Source organism: Gouania willdenowi, chromosome 4, assembly GCF_900634775.1.
Source record: "Gouania willdenowi chromosome 4, fGouWil2.1, whole genome shotgun sequence".
Lineage (NCBI taxonomy): Eukaryota > Metazoa > Chordata > Actinopteri > Blenniiformes > Gobiesocidae > Gouania > Gouania willdenowi.
Window position 1 is genome coordinate 25,888,903 of NC_041047.1, and position 23,469 is coordinate 25,912,371.

The 23,469-nt window shown below is 37.1% G+C and overlaps 1 protein-coding gene across 7 annotated transcripts in view; it reads right to left on the bottom strand.

Annotated features, from left to right (window-relative positions):
• Positions 1-23,469, bottom strand: part of pip5k1ca (phosphatidylinositol-4-phosphate 5-kinase, type I, gamma a) — a 73,721-nt gene that overhangs the window by 4,746 nt on the left and 45,506 nt on the right. Inside the window, exons 11-19 of one of the 7 annotated variants that reach the window (XR_003673980.1) lie at positions 22,235-22,319; positions 21,194-21,355; positions 20,509-20,650; positions 19,777-19,809; positions 19,420-19,539; positions 14,463-14,730; positions 7,642-7,710; positions 4,093-4,182; positions 1,991-2,139 (exon numbers count right to left, since the gene is read on the bottom strand). Coding sequence is in view for 5 of the 7 variants with exons in the window: in XM_028445514.1 (XP_028301315.1) it covers positions 2,137-2,139; positions 4,093-4,182; positions 7,642-7,710; positions 14,463-14,730; positions 19,420-19,539; positions 19,777-19,809; positions 20,509-20,650; positions 21,194-21,355; positions 22,235-22,319 (972 nt within the window). In the remaining 2 variants the exon portion in view is untranslated. Of the gene's footprint in view, positions 1-1,060; positions 2,140-4,092; positions 4,183-7,641; positions 7,711-14,100; positions 14,332-14,462; positions 14,731-19,419; positions 19,540-19,776; positions 19,810-20,508; positions 20,651-21,193; positions 21,356-22,234; positions 22,320-23,469 lie in introns of those variants that run through there. The other 6 variants (XM_028445514.1, XM_028445515.1, XM_028445516.1 and 3 more) reach the window with 6 other exon arrangements.

Sequence of the window (23,469 nt, forward strand, 5' to 3'; positions counted from 1 at the left end):
CCTCAGCCAGGTGTAAGAGGATTAACGGTAACACTGGCAAACATTTTACAAACACTTGTATGGCAAAAATCCTAATGTCTGAACAAAATTGGGAATTCACTAAAAAGCTGCAGAAAATATTCTTACAATACATGTGAATTTCTTTGGATAATAAAAAAGAACAATACATAAAGCATTTCAAAGTGAAATACAGTAGTACTGACGTTTGAATATTACAATGATTTACATACACATGAAAAAAGTTGCTGAAAAAGCCAAATTACAAAAAAAAAATGACAAAAAATGAAGTTATAAATGACAGTGGTTTGAACTTCACAATCCAAGTGAAATAAGTGACTGAAAGTTCATTTTTAGCTCTTTAAACATCCGCCTATTTGCAATTCTAGAAATGGGCGGATCGCACAAATTTCCATGCTATGTTTTGAATCATTCTGTTTGCTGAGCACAGGCAGAGCCCTCCCAACGCCACAGGCTTTTAAACCCCTAAAGATTAAACTGGTGCATGATGGTTTTCCTGGTTCACAGATGTGAGATCAACACATTTGCCTGTAGAGCTGCAAAAAGCCAAAAGCTACTTTTAACAGCCCTGTGGAAATTAAATGTGTTACCGTCAACAGAAATTGAGTTTCAGTTTGATATAAAAGTGCTTGAATTATTAGTAACTAAAATAAAACTGTATTGTGAGACAAAAGTGGATTAATCAAGTATATCATCAACTTGTTTCCAGGTGCGTCTCACTCGTGGGGGATGCGACACCCGCACTTTCATAAAAACTAAAATTCATCCCCCTCATTTTTTACAGAAGGATTCATCGAAAACTTTTTGGTCCAGTTAGATTGATTGAATGGTGATCAAGCCAATCACAGCCAGCCATTTAACAGTGATGAGGAAGTGAAAGTAAAAGTGGCAAAAAAAATGAGTAACAGGTGGCAAAAAATGGTTGAAAAGGTGGAAAGAAAAGAGTGAAAAGTGACTAAAATACGCCAAAAGCAGATAAGAGTGGAAAAAAAATTGACAAAAAAGAGGAAACAGCTGGAATGTAATGGCAAAGGGTAGCGTAAATGAGCAAAATATGGCAAACAATAGTGAAAAAAGGGCAATAAAGTGGAAGAAAAAAAGGCAAAATGTAGGGAAAAAAGGAAACAAGTGTTATTTATTGGGCAAAAGGTAGCTTATTTGGACAAAAGGTGGTAAAAAGTGGTCAAAGAATCGACAAATTGTATAAAAATGTCAAATGTCAAAAAACTTGCAAAAATGGAAAAAGAAGGAAGCTAAATCTTAAAAAGATAAAAAGTGTTACATTTTTGGGAAAAAGACTAAATATTTCTAATTGAATGCATGGCCTCTGATGCCCCTAATCAGTTTGGACTTTTACAAATAAATGTACTGATTTGCTACAAGCAATAAATGTGTGTCCACAGTGACTTTTTTGGCTCTGCCGTGTGTTAAATCCATGTTTCCACACTTGCTGCCCTTCAGCGTTAACACTTGTCAAACAGCATTATGTCTGCTCAGCTCTACATTAGACTTGTCTTGTCAATACGTTCCACAGCTCCCTCTCAGTCCTGCTGTGCATTGAATTGTAATTTAACGAGATGCAAAAATAATTTATACAATAATAACACGACTAATACTGAAATGATGATAATAATATACAGTAAATGTTTTCGTGTGTTGTGACGTAATTCTGGTTAAAGCAGAGAGGAAAGCAACAGGACAGGTGTCTGTCTGTGTTGGTGAACATGGATTTGAATCTCATTACACAGCTTCACGCACATCAGTGCTGAAGTTTCCTGAAAGTACTGTAGGTCAGGAGGGCCGTGCTCGTGTGAAACAGAACAGGTCATTGTGACGTTTTATGTCAAAAACACATGGATTTACGACATTAAATTGGTCAAACAAATCTCATTTGTTGGTGATGATTGAAAATCAGTGTGACGTCACTTTTTCAACAAAAAACAAAAAGAAAAGTTTCCCCTCCCACTTGTACCCGAGTCACTTTTCCACCTCAGAGAGTGTAAGGGTATAAATTCCTGGTTGGGACAGAGATCTTGCTGTTTGCGCTGAGGTCAGGGCTTCAGACTGACGCGTCCTCTCCACTGAGACGTTGACTGCTTTCTGCCACAGGAGCAGGGTTTACTGTGGGAGACAGACACACTGGGTTAATGCATTCAGAGGCGTCTCCCATTTCCCCTGGGGGTCAAATCTGCAGTTATTAGTTGCTCATATCTGGAAAACAAGTCATGACGTATGAAGACTCATTAAAGAATGTACAGTATGTTCTTTAACAATCTGATAAAGATTGAGCTAATGCGTCAACGTTTTATTTTTGGTTCAGACAGAATCATTCTCCAGAGATTTAAGACTGTAATTTAAACAAAGTGTTTCCACATATTTATTATATTATTTATTTAAATTAAATATATTAATACGGAATAAATAAATAGGACGTCACAAGCAAAAAAAAAAAACATTTCATCAAATTAAAGTAAAACCCGTAAAGTAATCTTTTACAAGTCAATAAAGCGTGTGATTTTTAAACACCACACTCGCTTTTTCAGTTGGATTTTATTAATAATTTTCTTTCTGCCTGTTTTAAAGAATTATATATTATTGTTATTTGTACACTACAGTCACTAGTACAAAAACAAACTCCATTATAAATGCACATATGCATAATTTCACGAGTTATTTATTGAAACTAAACAACTAACGTTGGGTTTTTTTCTTAAGAATTTAATATTTTGAAAGCGCTTCATGATGACTATTGTTGTAATTTGCACTATATAAATAAAGTTGAATTGATTAAGTAAAGAGGACTTTGCCAGTGTTACTAATTAACATACGTGTTAGCCCGCCTGATTAGCTATTTATGCTAATAAATGCTACAACTCAAAGTCTGAGGGTCAAGTCCAGGCCACCAGAGCATCCTTTAGGTAATTCAGAATAATTTTAACCAAGATATAAAATGAATGGAAAACATGAATAATAAAGTTAATCAGCATATACATCAGCAATACATTTCTGAACGCAGTTTTTTTACATTTAAGTGTTCAAATTATAACAAATTCAACTTTTTTCCTTTGAAAAACAACACAAAAAACCCTTGTTCTTTCATTAATCTGGTTCATATTTGAACCCTGGACTAAAATGAGTGAAATTAATAATCTTATATGTGTTTTTCTTTTATAAACGTGCATCCTGTAAGGCAGTGAATATTCAAGCCATCTGTGGAACCCACAAATCAAACCAAGTGAGTCATATTAACCTAATTAAATATATATCATTTACCTTTGCCTGGACATTTCCAAGCTGAATTTATCCAATTTTCATCCAAAGTTTAAAGAATAAACTGATGAATTAATTTCTTAGAACAATAAAACTTTATCTGCTTTGATTTATTAATACATACAAATATGTTACATGTAAATGAAAGTGTATTTATGGGGAAAACCTATTTTGAAAGTTGTCTAATAAACTAAAAGAAACATCAGGATCCCTTTACCTACCCAAAGTGTAAGCATAATAATAATAATAATAATAATAATAATAATAATAATAATAATGACTTTGACTTTATTCACAGTTAGAAATGGTTATATTTATCACACATGTGAATAATGATCATATTTGATCACCTTTTGCCTAACATCCAATATACAACCTTCCAAATGAAAAAAAGTAATTATTCAAGAAATACTTTGCATTATTTCATATATTTGTCAGCGTGAGCATCCAGCAGCGCGAGCCATGAGTTAGAGGTGATGCATGAGTGGCTTCACGCAGTCAATGGACATGCATGTTACACTTTGAGCTTGTTGTTGGAGGAACACATGATGGCTGGTCGTGGACTTAATGATCACGCAGGCAGTCAGTGACCATTTCCACTCATTTATCAGTGAAAAATGGATGCTGTAATGTAAAGGGGGGAGGGGTTTAAAGTAAACTTTGGGGCCTGAGAAGCTTTGTCTACATTTCTTGTTCCAAGCTTTTCCAAAATGAATCATTTCCCTGTGATTACAGATGAAAAACCATCTTTTTTTATGTGAACTTCCTTTTGATTTGTACTTTAATCTGATGCTTCTCACTTACTGTCTCTCTTTCCCAATCCCCATCTGGCAGGCCCTTAGACTCTGAGCCATAGTGTAGCGGGGAGTACACCCAGGTCCTGTCCTCTGGAGGCTGTTTTTACACACCCACCACAGCAGAGGGGGACAGAGGAAAGACCAGTGGCACAGAGACAAGCAGCGAGGCAGGCAGGAGAAACACACAGGAGAAAAGACAAGACAGGAAATGAAGATTAGGGATGCATAAAGGAGGAAATGTTTCTGTGAACTGACATAAAAGTGTTTCAGCATCATAGAATCGGATGAGATTTTTTTTTTTGTTTTTTGTTTTTTTGCATTGAACTTTAGGGGCAACAGAGCGGTGCTGTAAAACATGTTAATGTGTCAGGTGGTGGTGGTGGTGGTGGTGGTCTCGCTCAGCTTTGAGGGATGAGTTGCTGCACCAGCCAAGCAGGAAACACTGCGAGCGGGGAAAGGGGAGATATGTGGATGAGGGTGACTGGAGCAAAGCCAGGATGCTAACAATAGCATCCTCAGTCAGAGCGAAGCAAAAAAAAAAAAAAAACTACAACAAATGTTCTTTTCCTTTCCAACAAGCAAAGTCAGCTTTTCTGCATTTCATGTTCTCGCAGCGCTTAAACTCCAGGGTGTGTGACCAAGCTTTGGATGCTAGCTACAGGCTCCTTGGGTGAGAGAAGCAGCACAGCGTACGAGAAGAAGTCTATGAGCTGTTTACATGTGGAGCCAAAGGGATTGAGTTATGTGTCAGACAGAGAGTGAAATATGACTCCAATCTAGAAATGGATTTGCACTTTGTTTGAATCAGAACTCTGGCTTTCACAACCAAAATGTTCAAGTCTTATACTATAAACTACATGTGTGTCAAACTCAAGGCCCAGGGGCCTAATCCGGCCCTTTAGAGCAGTGGTTCTCAGTACCCCCTTTGTCCGACTACAACGTTTTACTCAGAATTCTATGTAAAAACAACAATAGAGCATAATGATGTAATGAATGAGTGATAACACACATTTGAAATAATCTTATTTTGTAAATGAGTGGACTGAAACAGTATTTAGTGCCTCCTGAACAGATTTATTTCTATAATTTTTATCATTTACGATCATCTACCACCTGATGTGGGACCAAAACGGACTCTGTGTGTGTGTGTCATTTTCTGTGTTTTGTTGTTGTTTGTCTGTTATTTTTATTATTCAGTATTATTTTCTCTCTTATTTTGTGTGTTTGTTGTCATTTGTGTGCTCTCACTGTGTGTGTTTGGTGTCTTTTGGTTTCTGTTATTTTTGTGCATTTTGTAGTGATCCTGTTTTTCTCTCATTTAGTGTGTCTTTGTTGTCATTTTATGGTATTTTTCTCTCTTACTGTGTGTTTTTGGTGCCATTTTGGGCCTATACTACGAAGCTAGATTTCCTCTTGTCACGCTAACTTCCAGGATTTAATCGGCGTGCGCTGTTCTAGAAAAGCTCGCTAACGTCTTACGGGGCTAAATCACCATGGTAACTTAGGCTGAACGACTAACCTTATCGGGACCAGGTTTTGTTCTAGCTCGGATCTGAGCGAGCACTAAAGCCCCGCCTCCTGACCAATCAGATCTCTTAGAAAATGACCTGTCCAATACAAAGTGGATCATTGTGTGAACACGTCTCTGTGTGGATCTGATGTGACGCTGACAGGAGAGAGAGAGAGAGAGAGGGAAAGAACATTTATCCTTTCATTTACTCATGACATCCTATAGGAAGTATATATATAGCAAATTTCCTCAAATTATTTTACTAAATTAAATAACAAGTGTTCATAATATCAATGAAATGTAAGTGAATTTAAGTTTAAGGTCATTTAATGCTTGATTACAGTCTCTCTTTTATACTTTATATGTACCGGTAATTAATACATGTGCAAACTAGGGCACAATAATGTTGAAATTAAAATTCCTCCCTTGATCTAAACAGTAAAATACTTGATTGCATTTAAAAAAAATTGAAGGTAGTCTTAGGGTTAATTTTTACACAAATCTGATGAAATATTCTCTGTCAAACAGATTATTCTCCATAATTTATGTCTGCAGTCTTTGATTGAAATAAAAACCAACAGTAGGAAGTGTTTAAGTCTTTAGTGAGCAAATGACCTCTGAGGAAACTGCGGCTGAATAAAACATTCACCACCTGGTTCTCCATGAGACCAACGACGTGATTTCCACCCACAAAAAGTTCACAATGACAACTCAAAGTCGCTGGATTACAACCTCACAAACTTTACAGAAGTGACGACACACAAACAGCGTTCCGTTACTTCATTGTTTTAGTTTAGTTTAGTAGTTTCGCTTGTTTATATCAAAACAAATCTAAGTTATTTAGTAACTTTCTAACAATAACATGAGTTTAAGTTATTGTTGATTATTAGTGCATCTTTCTATACCCTGGACTCTGGTTAAAAGTAGAGGATTGAACATCTGTGTGTGAGCATTTCTGTATTTATATCTCATGAGCGTTTATAGCAAGGTTGGGGTCAATTACACTTTTCAATTACAATTACGTCTTTAATTATCCATGTTCAATTACAACTCAATTTTAATTATAGTGACCCGCATTTTTCCCAATTACAATAAACATTCCAATTACAATTTTCCCCTGAAAGTCAATTACAATTATGTTCTCAATTACTAATACCAATGTCTTAAATCAGCTGAAAAATACACTAAAAATATTATCTATCATCTCATTTGTTTCTCATCTCTTGGTTACCTTGTTAGGCTTCCTAATCAATGAAATTATTGGTATTAATATTTTTGCTGTGAATGCCTGAGCCTTTTGTCTGTCAGTGGACACCTAGATACTGTATATATATATATATATGTATATATATATATATATATATATATATATATATATATATATATATATATATATATATATATACATATATATATATATTTATTTATTTTTTTAAATGATGAAATGATACTAAAGCGAACTGACAGGTAAATATGAATCATATTTTAATAATTGTTCATTACATCTGTGTAAGCCATAGAACTGTAACATGGTTCCACAGGTTTGTGTTTAATTAAATTGTAATTGACAGGTTTTATAGAATTTACATGACAATTACAATTACAAAGTCAATTACCTGAACAGCAACAAATATTTTTAATTACAATTACAATTATAATTGACCCCAACCCTGGTTTATAGTACAGGAAGTTGCCCCCATGATCAGGAAGTAGCAAAAAAGTGAATAGTCTTGTTTTTTTTTTTAAATTGACTCTGCTTTAAAATGTAACCTTTAACCACTGCACCGTAAAGCGACCCTGTTTATTTAATACATTCCAGTCTTTATTTCCACAAATATGAAAGAACATACATAGACTTTGGCAGTATAACTATATACATATAAATCAATGTCTCAGTATAATGAAAGTTTTGCCATTATTCAGTCACGACACACTGCTTGATAAATCCCAGCCCTGCATCCACATGTAAACAGCATGAGTGTAGTTCAGCACTGCATTAGGGACTAGTTACACAGCTAGTTGTCCTCTAACTCACTCCTCACTTACTGGCTGACTGGCAGGGCTTTTCCTGTTGGGTGGATGAGGAGAGACCACCCAGCTCCTCCCGTCAGGAAACTGACGGCAGCAGTGACAGGTGACACATGACAGAAACAGACATGAGAAGATGATCGAAGGCAAAGAATGACGAAAGATCTAAAAATATGAGAATGTAACAGCAAAGTGAGCACGCTGAGGTGAGAATGCAAAAGTGTGTTATGAAGGCGTGCGGCCTCTGCAGAGAGGCTGAATGAGTCAGTGGTGAGGGAGTTTCACACGTTTTGGCTGCCAACACTGCTTTTCTTGTTCTTTCCCTCTACCACAAAACACCACAATTACACTTTCATTCTGACTCATGAGGATAATCACAGCTCGGAGATAATGAAGTGATAGAGAGATCTGAGAAGGGCTGGAAAGGTTAGTGAGGAGAGCAAGAGGTCAAATACGATGGAGCAGGGGAAGGGTTGGGGTCAATTATAATTGTAATTGCGTAATTGATAATTAATTACAGTTGTGATGTAATCATAATTGTAATTGAAACAAGAAGACATAGTCATCAACATCCCCAGCCAAATTGGTTCTCATTATAACTCACAACCTTTTTCTAAATGTCCTAAATCTAAGAACTTAGATGTACTATACATAATAAAATATTATTACATCAGAATATAAAATTAAACAGTTTCTAAGAAAAGCTGTCCCCTTTGAAGATACCTCAAACAGAGTAAAAAACTGGAAAAAGGGCAATAACTCTGGAAAAAATAATTACGTGCTTCTCATTTTCGAACTCCATCAAGGTATTAATGCCCTGAAGCCACACACCAAATTTGGTTATCCAATCTTAAACGGTTTCTGAGGAAAGCTATCCCCTTTGAATATACCTTGAACAGAGTAAAAAAATGTAAAAAGGGCAATAACTCCAGAAAAAAATAATTGCGTGCTTCTCATTTTCGAACTCCAACAAGGTATTAATGCCCTGAAGCCACACACCAAATTTGGTTATCGTATCGTAAACGACTTCTGAGAAAAGCTGTCCCCTTTAACTCGGACGGACGGACGCACGGACAGACGGAGCTCAAACCTATATCCCCCTTCACACTTTGTGGCGGGGGATAAAAATATGCTGCTGATGTTGTTGTACTAGTAATTGAGTCAAGATAATTGATTTTGTAATTGTAATTGTCATGGAAATTCTATAAAAATGATCAATTACAATTTCATTAAACACAAAACTGTGGAACCACACTACAGTTCTATGGCTTACACATACAGTATGTAGTTAACAATTATGAAAAGTATGTTTCATATCAAGATTTCCCACTACCTGTCACGTCTGATCATTTTATCATTTTTGACAGCAAAAGGCTCAGGCGCCCACACCAAAAATAATACCAATATTGTTTCATTGATAAGGAAGCCTAAGTAGGCAACCAAGAGATGAAAAACAAATTAAATGATATATCATATTTTTAGTGTATTTTACAGCTGATTTAAGACATGAGTCAAAACTGAGCCATTATCATAAGAGATGCTAACAGAAAGCTAACACAAGGACACAGTTATTTATTTCAGGTTTGATAATTGTGAGTAATTGAATTTGAACTTTAGTAATCGAGAACATAACTGAAATATATGTAATTTTAATTGTAATTGGAAAAAATGCCGGTCAGCGTAATCATAACTGAGTTGTAATTGAACATGGATAATTAACGACATATTTGTAATTGAAAAATGTAATTGAACCCAACTCTGGAGCAGGGAAGGAGGAAATGGAGACTGGGTGTAGAGTTGAATAAAAAAAGAGAGATGGGGAAGAGGGAAACAGACACAAAGAAGGAAAACAATGGAATAGAGATGACAGACAATAAGAGGGAATCATAAAAAGTCAATGTGGAGACTGTTAATAGGGGCTGAATAATTCAGATATGAGCTGCTTCCAGAAACCTGTGAGGTCACAGCGTCATCCACACCCACACACACCCACACACACACACACACACACACACACACACAAAATCCTTTAAAAAAATTTGCACAAAAGAATAACTTTGTCTTCCTCAATATTTGTAGATCTATATCACTGAGTCAATCCGTTCTTAGAAGAGCTTTTTTCTAACAGTTAAAACTGACTTCATTGGACAGCCTCCAAACAATACATCAATAGATTAGAGCGCATGTGTCCAATTCAAGGCCCGGGGACCAAATCTGGCCCTTCAGAGCATCCGATTTGCCCACAGGAGGAAGTGAAAATGACAGAGAAAACATGAACCATTGTGTAAATGACCAAATAATTCAGTTGTAAATTGTTGTTGAAAGAACAAAATCCTGCATTTCTTCTCAAATTATTCCACAAAATCTCTCCAAATTGAATAAAAATTGGTCAAAAAAATAAATAAAATAAATCAAAGATCATCTGTCACGTATTGCTTAGATCAGCAATTCTCAACTGGTGGGTCGGGACCCAAAAGTGGGTCGTGGACCTGTGCTGGATGGGTCGCGGACAGCTAGTCAAAAATAAATAAATACTTAACGTCTCTCAAGTTGGATTTGTCTTATTTTGAAAGAAACTTTTATTTTCACAGGCATGCAGTGAAATGCATGTTGCACAGGAAAATATGTAGATTTATGTTTCAAAAAGATTACAGTATATATGTGTGTGTTTTCAACAGCTATTTTTGAAAAACTTAGTTTGGTTGACTGAATTCTAAAAAAAAGGGTGGGTCGCGATTTAATGAACGTGGCAAAATGTGGGTCCCAGGGTGAGACCAGTTGTGAACCCCTGGCTTAGATATTGTTGATACTTTACGTAATTTATGACTAATTTATAACTGGAAGTGCAAACTTGGGCACATTATTGTTTGTTTTCCTGCCTAAAACCTGCGGCTGGCCTGTATTTGGCCCCTGAACTAAAATGAGTTTGACACCCCTGGATTAGTGCTTGGGGAAATACTTGACAGTGCAGCAATAATCTTATATGATTCAATTTTTAGAATGAACCCGACCTCCCTGGATTCCCTGAGAGCTGTCTGGGATCGAGATCTCCAGATAACTATATCTGATGAACAATGGAGCCGTATCCTTAATCTCGTTCACACATCCTCAATATGCGCTAGGCACAAACTCCTACAGTGCAAGATCCTGCACAGGAGCCACTTCACCAATGCAAGGTTAGCTAGGATTTATCCAGATAGAGCGAACTCCTGTAACAGATGTAAACTCGGACCAGCTGATCACATGCACATGTTTTGGTCGTGTCCCAAACTTTTAGAATTTTGGCGTGCCGTTTTCGACACGTTGGGAATGATCCTTAGCCGCACAGTGAACCCTGACCCTCTCGTCGCTCTTTTTGGTTTGCCCCCATCACTTGATTGGCCTAAAACCTCACAACATATTATTGCTTTCACTACCTTGCTTGCGAGGAGGCTCATCCTCCTCAAATGGACGCATGCATCCCCACCTACACATAATAGATGGATTCAGGAGATTTTGCGATGTGTGGGACTTGAGAAAATCAGATTCTCCCTGAACGGTTCCTTACAGGTCTTTTATAAAATCTGGCGACCTGTTTTACGACATATAGATACTTTGCACATTGAAGCTGAAACACAATGAACTGAGTTGCTGATTGTCCTATTTATTTATTTATTCATTTGATTTTCTTTTTACTCCTTGTTTTAATTTTGTTGTTGTGAAAATCCCTCCCTCCCCTTTTTTTTTTTTTTTTTTTTTTTTTTTTTTTAACTGTAATTATTTAACCCCTGACTTGTGATTGTCTTGTCCACCTTGTTGTTTGTGGTGTGAATGGCCGTGATTGAATTATTTGTCTCGTTAGGGAAGGGTGACTTGTCCTTTAATGCTCCCTGGATTTATGTTGTGTTCTACTGTAACAAGTTTGATCCAATTGTGGGGTTACCACTGATGCACATCTGGTATATTGTTGCGTTGTACCTTCCCAATGTAAAAGCCAATAAAAATATTTGACAAAAAAACAGTGCAGCAATAATGAGGGTTTTGTAATATTCTGAATTCCTTAAACACATTCGTATTAATTTAATGAATGTTTGCTGTGTTCAGTTTGGATTCTTAGAGGTGAAGTACTAGACAACGGAGCAGCTCGCTGAGAGGCCACACTGCCTGCAGCGTGTTCCTGTCATAGCTTATAGTTCCACCTCTCACTTTGGTGTGTGCAGCACATCCACCCTGCTAGCACTGCTGCTCATAGCTCAAGTATTAACCTTTCATTTTTGAGGCTGTGTGGGTTAACAAAAAACAGAGATATCTGAATGAGTAAGCTGTGTGTCATTAGCATTACTCATGTGTGACATTGTGGGGAGTAACAGACTGGCACGCTGTCCAGTGCACAACACATGCAAACACAAGCTTTATGTATTGCTCACTGTCTGCATCTTGTTCGAGGTCATGTTAGATAATATCACCAAATAAAATGTGTCATGTCGTATAAGTAAACTATAACCTCACACCTACACTTCACTCATTTTAGCTGTTAAAATGAATTATTGAACTAAACATACACACTCAGATTAAAGTAAAGGAAATGACCTCATATCCAGTTCACCCATGATGCAACATCACACAGTGTGTGGATGTGTATAGCAGTGTCAATACACAAAGAGCTGGGCTTGAAAAGGCAATCATCACATATGATGCGTAGCTTTTACAAACTCAATAAGAATTTCACACACCTAATTTTGTGCAGTCCCCATAGTAAAGACACAAAATGACTCCAAAAACATCAAAACAACAACAAATACAGACAAAGTTATACAGAAATATACACAAAGACAAAAAAAATATACACACAAAATGACTCTCAACACACAAAACCACAACAGATAAACAGAGAATGACAAAAAAATATAACAAACAACATCAAAAACAAGCAAAAAGGTTCCAAAGCACACAAAATGACAACAAAATTACTCCAAAACACAATGAACAACATAAAAAAAACACATAAAATGAGAGAAAAAATATACAAAATGACAACAAGAAGTTACAAAAATGACTTGAAAATACACAAAGCTAAAACAAAAAAAAAACACAAACCCAGTTCTATCTGTATTAATGCTCAGCTCGGTCCTTATCCTAAATGCTGATATAAATGTTGATACTAATAACATGTGTTTATATGTTTGTGGCCCCTGCTGTGATAAAAGTCCCCCAGCTCTGGGGGGTTTTGCACAAATCCAGGATAGGTGATAAAGCCTGGAAAACACTGCTATCCTGGATAAACTTATCCCCAAGTTGGTTGAACGAAAGTTGGCCAGGTTTATCCAGGACATGTAACCATGGTGATTTAGCCTCTACAGCTAACGTGCTGCAGAGCAGGTTAACAACCAGGATAAAGTTATCCCTGCTGTAGCTCTGCTGTCAGTGCTGTGAGAAAGGAGTGTTTCACATAATGTCCATGGTTTTTATATGCGTTTCTTCATCCAAATATTATAAATAGTCATTTAATTTGTCCGATGACTTTTGGTTTGAATATTTTTCATTATTATAGCTTATATATAAAGACAAAAAGAACATGTAAAAGTAAGAAGGCAGACGGTTTATTATGAATATTTTTCTTATTAATAAAACACCAACACTGAAAAGTTGGGAAAAGATACAGAATAATCTGACTTTACTCATTATGACTGCATTGTAACTAATAGAAGATGTTTTTTTCAAGTGTGTCCTAAAAATAAGAAAATGGATACTGTACTGTTGGATCTGAAGGGTTTCACAATATTCTGACTTCACTTTTTAACTTTACAATAACTCTGATAATTTCATTTACTTTTCTGTCAGGCCTCTGGCTAGTTTGTAATACTAATAACTCCTGCTTGTGGAATTGCTGTCAGAGGTTTGAATTAAACAGATTATTGGAGTTATTTTTATTTTTTGGTTAAATTATAGAGGACAGATCCTTTCTAGAAATGTATCTATACGTATATGTAACATAAATAAAGGTTATTCTATTCTATGATAAACTTAAAAAAACAAGTATAAATCTAATAATCAGTGATTTAGAAAAGTGATCAGCTCCACCTCCTCTTACTGTAACGATAGAAGTTCACTTTATTAATTCTACATGTTTGGGATATTTATGCATTTTCTTTCTCCTTTTCAGCAGCGCTGCTGTAACTTTTGCCCGTATCATGTCTTTTATTTCTTCATCCTGCTGCAGAAGCATCAATTGTTCACAGGTGTAAATGAAGCTGCGAGTCTGTGATCCCCACTTTGTGATCAAATTCATAGTGTTCTTAAGAAAGCTGTGAACGCCCACTTATCTCAAACATCCACTAAGCCTAGTCTCTTTATCATGACTCAGCAAACGTGCAAACCAATTGATCTAAGATAGCGCCGACCAGACTTTGTCTAACCACGCATTCTCCTTTATCCTGGATGTATATATCAGACTTTTGTGCAATACCCTCCTGGTCTAAGGTGAATTAACACAAGAAATTAGTCAAACTGCTCTTTATTTAGCTCCTATGAAATGGGGTTGATTGATAAAGAGTAAACAGAAAGCACCCCACAGTTCAAACACAGCACAAAGGAGAAAAAAAAGGCCATAGTAAAATGTTTTCTGAAACCTCCATGTCGTGCACCAAACACTGCAAACACTGCAAACACACTTGGACCCATACCAGCATCAGCCTCTGTTTTCCATCTGATGTTGTCAGGTCAGCGCCTCTGCAGAACAGCATCAAACATCTCAGACAAGCACAGTGACCCAGACTGAAACTATGTGACAGTGTGATGGAGGCTGTTTCCTGTCCGTAACATATGCAAGGGCACGTTTGTGTATCAGTGATTTCACTCACAAAGTAGATATCTGTGATTGGCACGTCGTCTTCGTCATCCACTGAAGCCTGACTTGTGCAGACGGAGCCGGCGGACACTAGGGCGGCTTTTTCTGCCTCCACCACCACCACCACTGTGGGGCTGGACGGAGCGTCCTGTGAGGGCTCGTGGATGGAAGCGGCAGCCGTGGTGGAGGATGGGGACGCTTCAGGCACTGATGTAGAGCCGGAAGGTCCTGCTTCTTCTGCACCTGCTTCTTCTGCACCAGCACCTGCTTCTTGGACTTCACTGGAGGAGGATCAGGAGAGAATTGTGCGTTAAATTGTGTGGAAAAAATATAGATAATGTAGAACTGACAGTGTGGTTTTTGAGTCCAACCACGTCTCCTTTTTGCTATTAAAAAGCACATCTTCAGTCAGATAAAAACCTTAGCAAACACGTATTGCTAACACGGTTCGTTTCATACATTTTATTAGATTCATTATCATTTTAAATATTTATTTTTCTAAAGACTATACTGCATTTTATTCATACATTACAGGTAGGGATGTAATGATTCACTCAACTCCAGATACGATTCGATTCATGATACTGGGTTCACGATACGATTCTCTCACGATTTATTTTACAAAATGGGACTGTAGACAAATTTAGAAATTAGAAAATATGGTACTATTTTCCTTTTATTTTTCATTGTCAAAAGAATTCCTTGATAAACTATTCAAAACAATGCAATTTAGCTAAAAATAAATCTTGAATGAAATAAATAAAGGAATAATACAAATGAAAATGAAGCCTATTAATTTCAATTCTGGTTCTATAATAAACAATGCAAAACTGCATAATAGTTATTTTTCTTTTAAAAGTGCAACTGAAAATGTATTTTGTGCCTTAACAATTGGACTTTAAAAAAAAAAAAAAAACCGTGATTACACTGACTTACGTCATATTTGTTTGGACCAGCAGAGGGCGCTGGTAACACAGTGGTCGGCTGGCATGCAGATATCTTAGAGTGAAGAAGAGAAGCTATGCTAGCAGATAGAGCTAATAAAAAAACATGACTTTTACAGATATTCAAGTAATATTACAGATATTCCTTCGGTGTTAAAGGGGCAGTGAATCATTTATTAACATATTTAAGAGTAGAAGGCGGCCAGAAAGAAAGTATTAGCAGACTCCGCCCGCCGCCTACACTTGTGGATAGCGCCCTCTGCTGGTTAAAAAAAGTACTGCGATTCAATTTTCAGAAAATCGATATCAACCGTGATACCTATGAATCGATTTTTAACTGCCTTACGATTAATCGTTACATCCCTAATTACAGGCATAGGCAATTGGCAATTGGCCAAATGCAGCCCTTAATCTAGTTTTGTGCGGCCCCTAAAGTAAAGACACAAAAAGACTCGGTATGACTTTACTTGACGTTTTATACATAAAGGCTGACATTACGCTGTGTCATGTCATACTATTAAATAGAAACTTCTATCAGGGCAAGCTCACAAAAATGTGATTATCTGACCTGAGGGCCACATTATCAACATGTATGTTAGCATTTAGAAGAATGACCAATCAGAGCATTAATACAGGAAAGAACAAAGGGTGTTGTCTTTGTAGTCTTTTTGTGTGGGTTTTCTTGGCATTTTTTGGAGTTCATTTTGTCTATTTTCTTGACTATGTGGCAAATTTTTGTTGCCTTTGTGTGTTCTTCGAGTCATTATGTGTGTTTTTGTTATACTTTTTGTGTCATTAATGTCCTTTTGTGTTTTTTCTGTCATTTGTGCAATTTCGTTGGCATTTTGTGTGTCTTTGAAGTCCTTTTGTACGTGTTGTTTTTGCAGTCATTCTGTGTATAAGTGTTGTTTATTGTGTCTTTGTTATCATTTTGTGTACTTTTGTTGACATTTTGTGCATTTTGCAATCGTTTTTTGTGTTTCTGGAGTTTTTTGTGTTATGTTGTGCTTCATATTACTTCCAACTTCATGAATTACATTAATTGTTTTGGGGGCCACACAAAATTAGACTGAGGGCCACATGTAGCCCCCGGGCCGCTAGTTGCCTATGTCTTCCTTAGATCATTTTCTCTCTCTTAAATAGTAATGACAAAATGATGGCTGCACTGCCAACTATTTGGGCTCTTAGAATAAAAACAGTATATTCAAAAGCTGTGTATGTGTGTGTGTGTGTGTGTGTGTGTGTGTGTGTGTGTGTGTATGTGTGTGTGGGAGTTTCTAGTTTCTTAAGCAAATCAATGGTCCAGCTGGCACTGCTGCCACAACTCTTTATTGTTCCTGCCTGGCTCACCAATTATTAGGAGGGATTTAGAAACATCTACTTTGCTTTGTGGTGATGTTCCACTCCACCAAAGGAGATATGGGGCTATTGGCCAATGAGGGGGAAAAACAGGAGGAAATGAAAAGAAAAAGCAGACATGGCACGGGGCCCCTTTGGGGACCAAACGTGTACCTTCTGCTTATTCAGTGTTTTAAACTCTCAATGTCTCATTCAGTTTAAAGCCTAATTGTATGAACCTTGGTCAGGAGTTTTCTTTTATTGTCCTGTTCACTTTACTGTGAGATGTATAGAACAGGAGACATAAAATCTACCGACGCTCTTCGGTCCCATTGACTCCAATTATAACCACATATTTTGGACATACTACCTAATAAATCCAGGCCTTCTTCCACAGGTGGATAACTTCATCCATGTCTGTCGACTGACCCTTGGCCTCACTTCTTTTTACATTTCCATCTCAGTTTGCTGATCCATCCACTAGTACCTTAGTTACTGAGTCAGCAAACCTTGGCTTCCTGTCCTACATCCTCGTCAGCTCTTTTCGGAGCCTATTTGTCTTGTCACAGCATCAAAAAACATTTCTCACCTGCTTTTTCCTCTTCAGTCACACACCCTGACCTGTAGTAATCCAACACACAGCATCGATCTGCCCCCCCCCTCCCCCACTGTTAGGTTTTCAATTACTTGTAACAAATCCATTGACCTCCTTGTAGGGTAACTTACAGATCGGATCACAAACCAGGTTAAGTGTCAGGTCATCGGCTTCATGCCTGCAGGCTTCGTGGCCCACTGCCCCAATTCCACTCGTTTTAGCCCGACGTCTGCCTTTCAGCATCATTTCACTCACATACATGTGCGCCCATTCCCATGACCTAATTACAGCAGACGCCTGTTCCAATTCTCTAATACTGGGGATCTGTAAGCGCAATAAATGAGTAGATTTTAGCTGATGTCAGCATGTATTAGTTAGGCGACGGTGTGTATGGGAGGATTGAGTTATTATATTACATTTTTGGTGAACTTCTGATGCAAGTTATTTACTGAATATAGTTGGGGTCATAGAGGAATTATGGCGGCTATATAGGAATCAGTTCTCATTGTTTACTGTGAAAACTAGAAAACTAGGCAGTGGTTGAGTGTGTGTGTGTGTGTGTGTGTGTGTGTGTGTCTGTGTGAGATGGTTTTATTGTTTAGAATGAGTTCGGACATGCTAACAGCCTGTAGAGCAGAGGTGTCAAACTAATTTTAGTTCAGGGGCCAAATACAGAGCCGTTTGATCTCAAGTGGGCCACATATTTTGTGCAGGAAAACAAGTAATTTCAACATCAATGTGTTCTAGTTTGCACTTCTATGTGTATATAAAATACAAAATATGTAAGAAACCAACAATATCCAAGCAATACGTGATAGAACATGGTCTTTACTTTAAATTTCCTAGATTTGTGACCAATTTCTATTTAGTTAAGGAAAATGTTATGTTGTAATTTGAGGAAAACTTAAAAGAATTTAGTAAAAATTTTGAGTTTATTTCAACAGCTTAACATTTAAAATGGCTGGAATCATGCAATATAAGCACCAAAACTGCAAATATTGTTGAGTTGAATTTACACAATGATTCATGTCTTTTCTGTCATTTTTTGTTTCTCTTGTGGGCCGAATTGGATGCTCCAAAGGGCCAGATTTGGCCCCCGGGCCTTGAGTTTGACATGTGTGCTGTAGAGTGTGATGGCTGTATTGATTTATCATTCAAACTAAATCTTTATCGAGGTCCCACTGTCATGTTGGGCCCTCCTGGTCTGGTCTTTGGTTCCCAATTCTAATTTAAAAACAAAGCCTTCCAGTTGGTGAGTCACAGGTTGGGGAAATAAATTGACAGACTTACTGTATATGCTTGATTTGTTTTATTCAGCTTGAAATAGAATGAAATAGTTTAATTCAAAATTTCTTCCCAAGTAGTGTTTGTATATTCCTCAGGGTTTGCATGTTCTCCCTGAGAATGATTAGGTTTTCTATTGTTAATCTAGCTTTTCTTCCACGCTTCAAAAACATGCAAGTACGGTAAACTACGGTTTCTAAGGAGAATATATTGAATTCACACCTGTTTGATTGGAGTAGCAAATATATATTAAATAAAAACCTGAATCCCCATTGATCTGCCAGGATGTAACATAGCAGCTCGTTTTAGTCGATATTTTAGGCGTTGATGCCCAAGATGAGCAGCTGAGGAAAATACACAACAAAGTTTTGGAGTCATTTCTTTCTGCAGCATAAGTTTAAAAAGAAAACCACTTTTAAGGTTTAAAAAAACACAAAAGTGGACAAATATATTTCTGATATGCCTTGTCACTGTGGTGCTTCTTTAATGCACCACAGTTTGAGAACACTATCACACCTGCTTTCCCAAAGCCAACTACACAAGGAAATACATTCTGTTGTGATGAAACCAGATCGTTGTTGTTAAAGCACAATCATGGTAAACATGGTTCATTTATTTAGATTTGGATTCACACTGACTGATGTAAACTAATCTAATGAGCAATTAAAAGTTGCATAACTGTTTTTGGTGATTATATGTGGTATACGTGTGTTTTTTGTTAACTGAGAAGCATGTGAAGATAACATGAATACAAAGCTTTGATTTGTGTTTTGGTTTTGCGGAGATATTATAACAAATTAGTGCAGTACCTGACTTCTTGTGAGTGCTGTGGAACCGAGAAAGTCGGCTCGCTGTCAGGTCTCTTCAGCTCCACCTCCACCGTGATGGTCTGCTGATCCTCCTCACGCACACGCAACTCCTCCTGTGTCCTAAACATGCAAATATTCAAAACACTACTCATTACCAAGGTAACATTTACTACAAAAACACACAGGGCTACATTTTGACCCAAACTACTGTACACTGGGTTTTTTTTTTAATAAATGCACCGACCCACCCACCACACCCTGAGCTGTTTAAACTGGTGAAAGCAAAGCCTGTACGTTGAAAGTGGCTGTGAAAGGCAGCAGAGTGAGAAAGGTTTACGATCCAAGCTCTGGACTCACCTTACGTCATGGCTGAGTGACTGGGTGTGCCTCCTGTGGGCAGAGCAAAGACTGTCAGTGTGTGCAGGAAACACAGCAGCCATTGATACAAACCAGAACTAACACCACAAGTGAGCAAAATAACAGAAATCACCAAGAACGTTGGGATTATTCTTATTATAAGATTTTCTATTATTATAAATCAATCTTTATTTTACCAGGAAAATGCCAAAGACTTTAGGAACCTCTGTTAAAATGTTTGCACAAGTAAATTGAGAAGTTTAAATGTTTGTGGATCAAATCGGTGATCTATTTATGCTGTTGTAATATATCATTTTTTGTTTGTTTGTTTTTTAAACTATTGTTCTTTTATCGCTTTACATGTTCGAAACAAAGACATCAATGAATCAATCAATGAAAAAAAAAAGGTAAACCTGGCCAAGACACACAGGACTGTGTGCTTAGGTATATTGGTACTTCAGCATTCATCTACAATGGCAAAAATGCACAATAAAAATATTCTTCTAACCGCTGCTATCATCATGCTGAAGTAAACATATCAAATGTCACATTCGCTTCACAATCAACACTTTTCAAAGATGCCACCCCTGTGTTAGTGTGTAGTGGTTAAACTCATGAAAGTGAGTCTAAATATTTCAGCCAGCAGAGCCGGTCCAACTCTGCTTTTAACCAATGCTCAAACAGTGAGCGGTATGAGTAAATATGAGTGTGTATCTGTGTGTGTGTGTGTACCTGTAGCGCGGATGCTCGGCCGTGTCACAGGGAGATCTCTCAGGAATGGACAGAGATGTGGTTGAGGAGAGCGTGGTGGCGATTGATGCTGTGGTGGCTTCTTCAAACGATGGGGGAGTACATGGAAGCAGATCTGGTCGCCCTGGTCACACGAGGACATAAAAGAAAAAACTGTTGCATGAAGAAGGCAAAATAATGTTTTATGTAATCGCCACAACACTCCGGATACAGTATAGAACAGCCAATTTGTATTAAAAGGAAGCAATAAACAGCATGAAGTTGCCAAATAACCACGTTAGGTTTGTTCAGAAGCGATCGGGTCACCATTGAGGTGGTGGTGCACGGGAGCAGACGGAGCGGTGTATCTGTCTGGATGCAGTAAAAAAGTGAGCATAAAAAGCTGTAAATGGACTGATATGCAGACGTGAGAAATACACTTAATGTAGTGATGAAAACGTATCAGTTGAAACTGATCAGAATACGCGGAAATACAAAGTACAGCAGCATGCCCACCTGCCCTTTCTGATTGGCCGAGCCATTTGAAGGGCACCCTCATTAGCCAATAGGGTGCGTCCTAGTGATGATTGCGTGTTTTACGTGTTTTTCTTTCTTCAAAAATTGCTAAATCATTGGAATGTGGCTAAAACAGCGGTGCGTTCAATAGCCCAAAAAATACGGTAAATACCTTCATCCTCCAGCGTTGGAAAGCTACGAGCTCCTCTCAGGTCGTAGATGTTCTCGTCTCTCTCAGAGGGCAGTTGGCTGGCGGACCAGGCCGCACCCGGACCACCAATCTTAGTCACTGTTAACGACACACGGCCCTTTTTAGATGGAGAGGACTTCAGAGCTGAGAAACCAAACAAAGAAGCACATTTAGTTCAATTTTTCACTTTTGTCCTGTGCTGTGAAAAAAATCTTTAAGCCTCTTTTAAGCAACTTAACGTTGTCGTTAATTACAACCTAAACTAGCATAAGAGCTTGTATATGTACTTAACTTATACCTCTTTTATGACCGGCACCATATTTTTAGTGTCACTGTACAGGATTTGGTAAATATCTCGATCACCTATAAAATACAAGGTGATTTAATCAGCATTCACCTCGGAATAAACATCTTATTTATGCAGTATGGTCCCATTTATTTATTCAATCAAACTTTATTTATGAAGCTATTTTTATCCATAAGGCAAAGCTCTTCACATCAAGTATCAATAGTTGGGGAACTAAATACTTTTACTGCTATGCAGTATTAACATAAATCAATAAGAACAAAAATCTGTTGGTATATTATTGTCTTTATTGAGTTGCAATTTTGCTTGAATTATTTTTACTTTATATTTTAAAACTACTTCCTCATGTGTGTTCCCATGATGCACTTCACAGCGTGAATAAAAACGAAATATTTTTTATTGAATTCATTTGAAACAATTTGGCCTTGAGAATAAGGATTACCGGTATTTTTTTTTTTCGACATTAGTGGCAAATTGATTTTAAACATTTGGCAAAGACTTAAAAAAAAAAAAGAAAGGACCTACATCAAGGTCAAACTGTTCTGTTTCACAATAAACATTTTAAGAAGCTGTACATGAGGCTACACATTGAATTTTCCCTTCAACAAATGGTAGTAAAGAAGACAGAGGTTTGGCATGTAACATTAGCGTCTTCCCATCAGCTCAGCTCTGTGTCTGACTATGTAAGGCAGCGTCTCAGCACGAAGGACACTCACAGGAGCTCTTCTTGAACACTGAGCCGCTCATGAATTTCAAGAACCTATCAGCGTAGAAGCCTGGCCGATGGACCGACACGGTGTCCTGCAGGGAAAACAACAAAGCCATTAATAAAACAAATGGTGCATGAGTTAAACGGTCCACACTAACAGATTACAGGAGATATGATGGTCTGTTAGTCCCATTAGTGTTACGTTTCACTCATTTTCATCTGTGGGTCAAGCCACCACACTGGACAACAGTCAGACGATGCTACAGACAAGTCTGTTTATTATTAATGGATGATCAGGCTGAGATAACGCTACCAGCAGCTGATGGATGAAACAAGGTCTTTGGTTTAGAGTGACTGAGGAGTGTTAGGCATGAAGAGAACATGAAACATGCACATTTCTGAAGTTTGAGTGCAATTATTCAAAATAATGTGTGCTCAATAATCACAGATGCAAGAGGTCCGTATAGAACGTTTTTGTTCTATTTTACCTAATTGTGTATAATTGTAATCATAATATTAATTGTAATACAGGATTATTTGGTCATTTTGTCATTAATAACCTATTTTTGATACATTATGTTTTATGTATTATACTATAAATCCTTTTGGTAACACTTTACTTGAAGTTTTATACATAAGGCTGACATTACGCTGTCATTAGCATGGATACGGTGTCATTAAGGCTGTCACAAATTATGACACCTTTCGCTAAATTTCGACACCTTTGGAGCTATGTTGGCATTTTTTGGGAGACAAACAACACTTTCTTCTTTTTTTTCTTTTTGTTCGTGACGAACGACACTTAATAACAGCCTTCATGACAATGAGTGTAATGTATAGAACTTCAAGTAAAGTGTTACCATCTATTTTTGTATCTTTCTATTTGTAAATGTACAGGACAGGGTTGGGGTCGATTATAATTGTAATCGCGTAATTGATAATTTATTAGAATTATGATGTAATAATAAAAGTATTTGCTGTTGTAATTACAATTGAATTGTAATTGAGTAATTGTAATTGGCATGAACATAGTATAAAAACTGTCAATTACAATTGAATTAAATGCAAAACAGGGGAACCGTGCAACAGCTCTATGGCTTATACATGCGTAGTCAATAATTATTAGAATATGTTTCATATAAACATATCAAAATAATAATTTTAACTTTAATTGTAATTGGAAAAAATGCCAGTCACCCTAATTATAATTGAGCTGTAATTGAATATAAATAATTCAATACG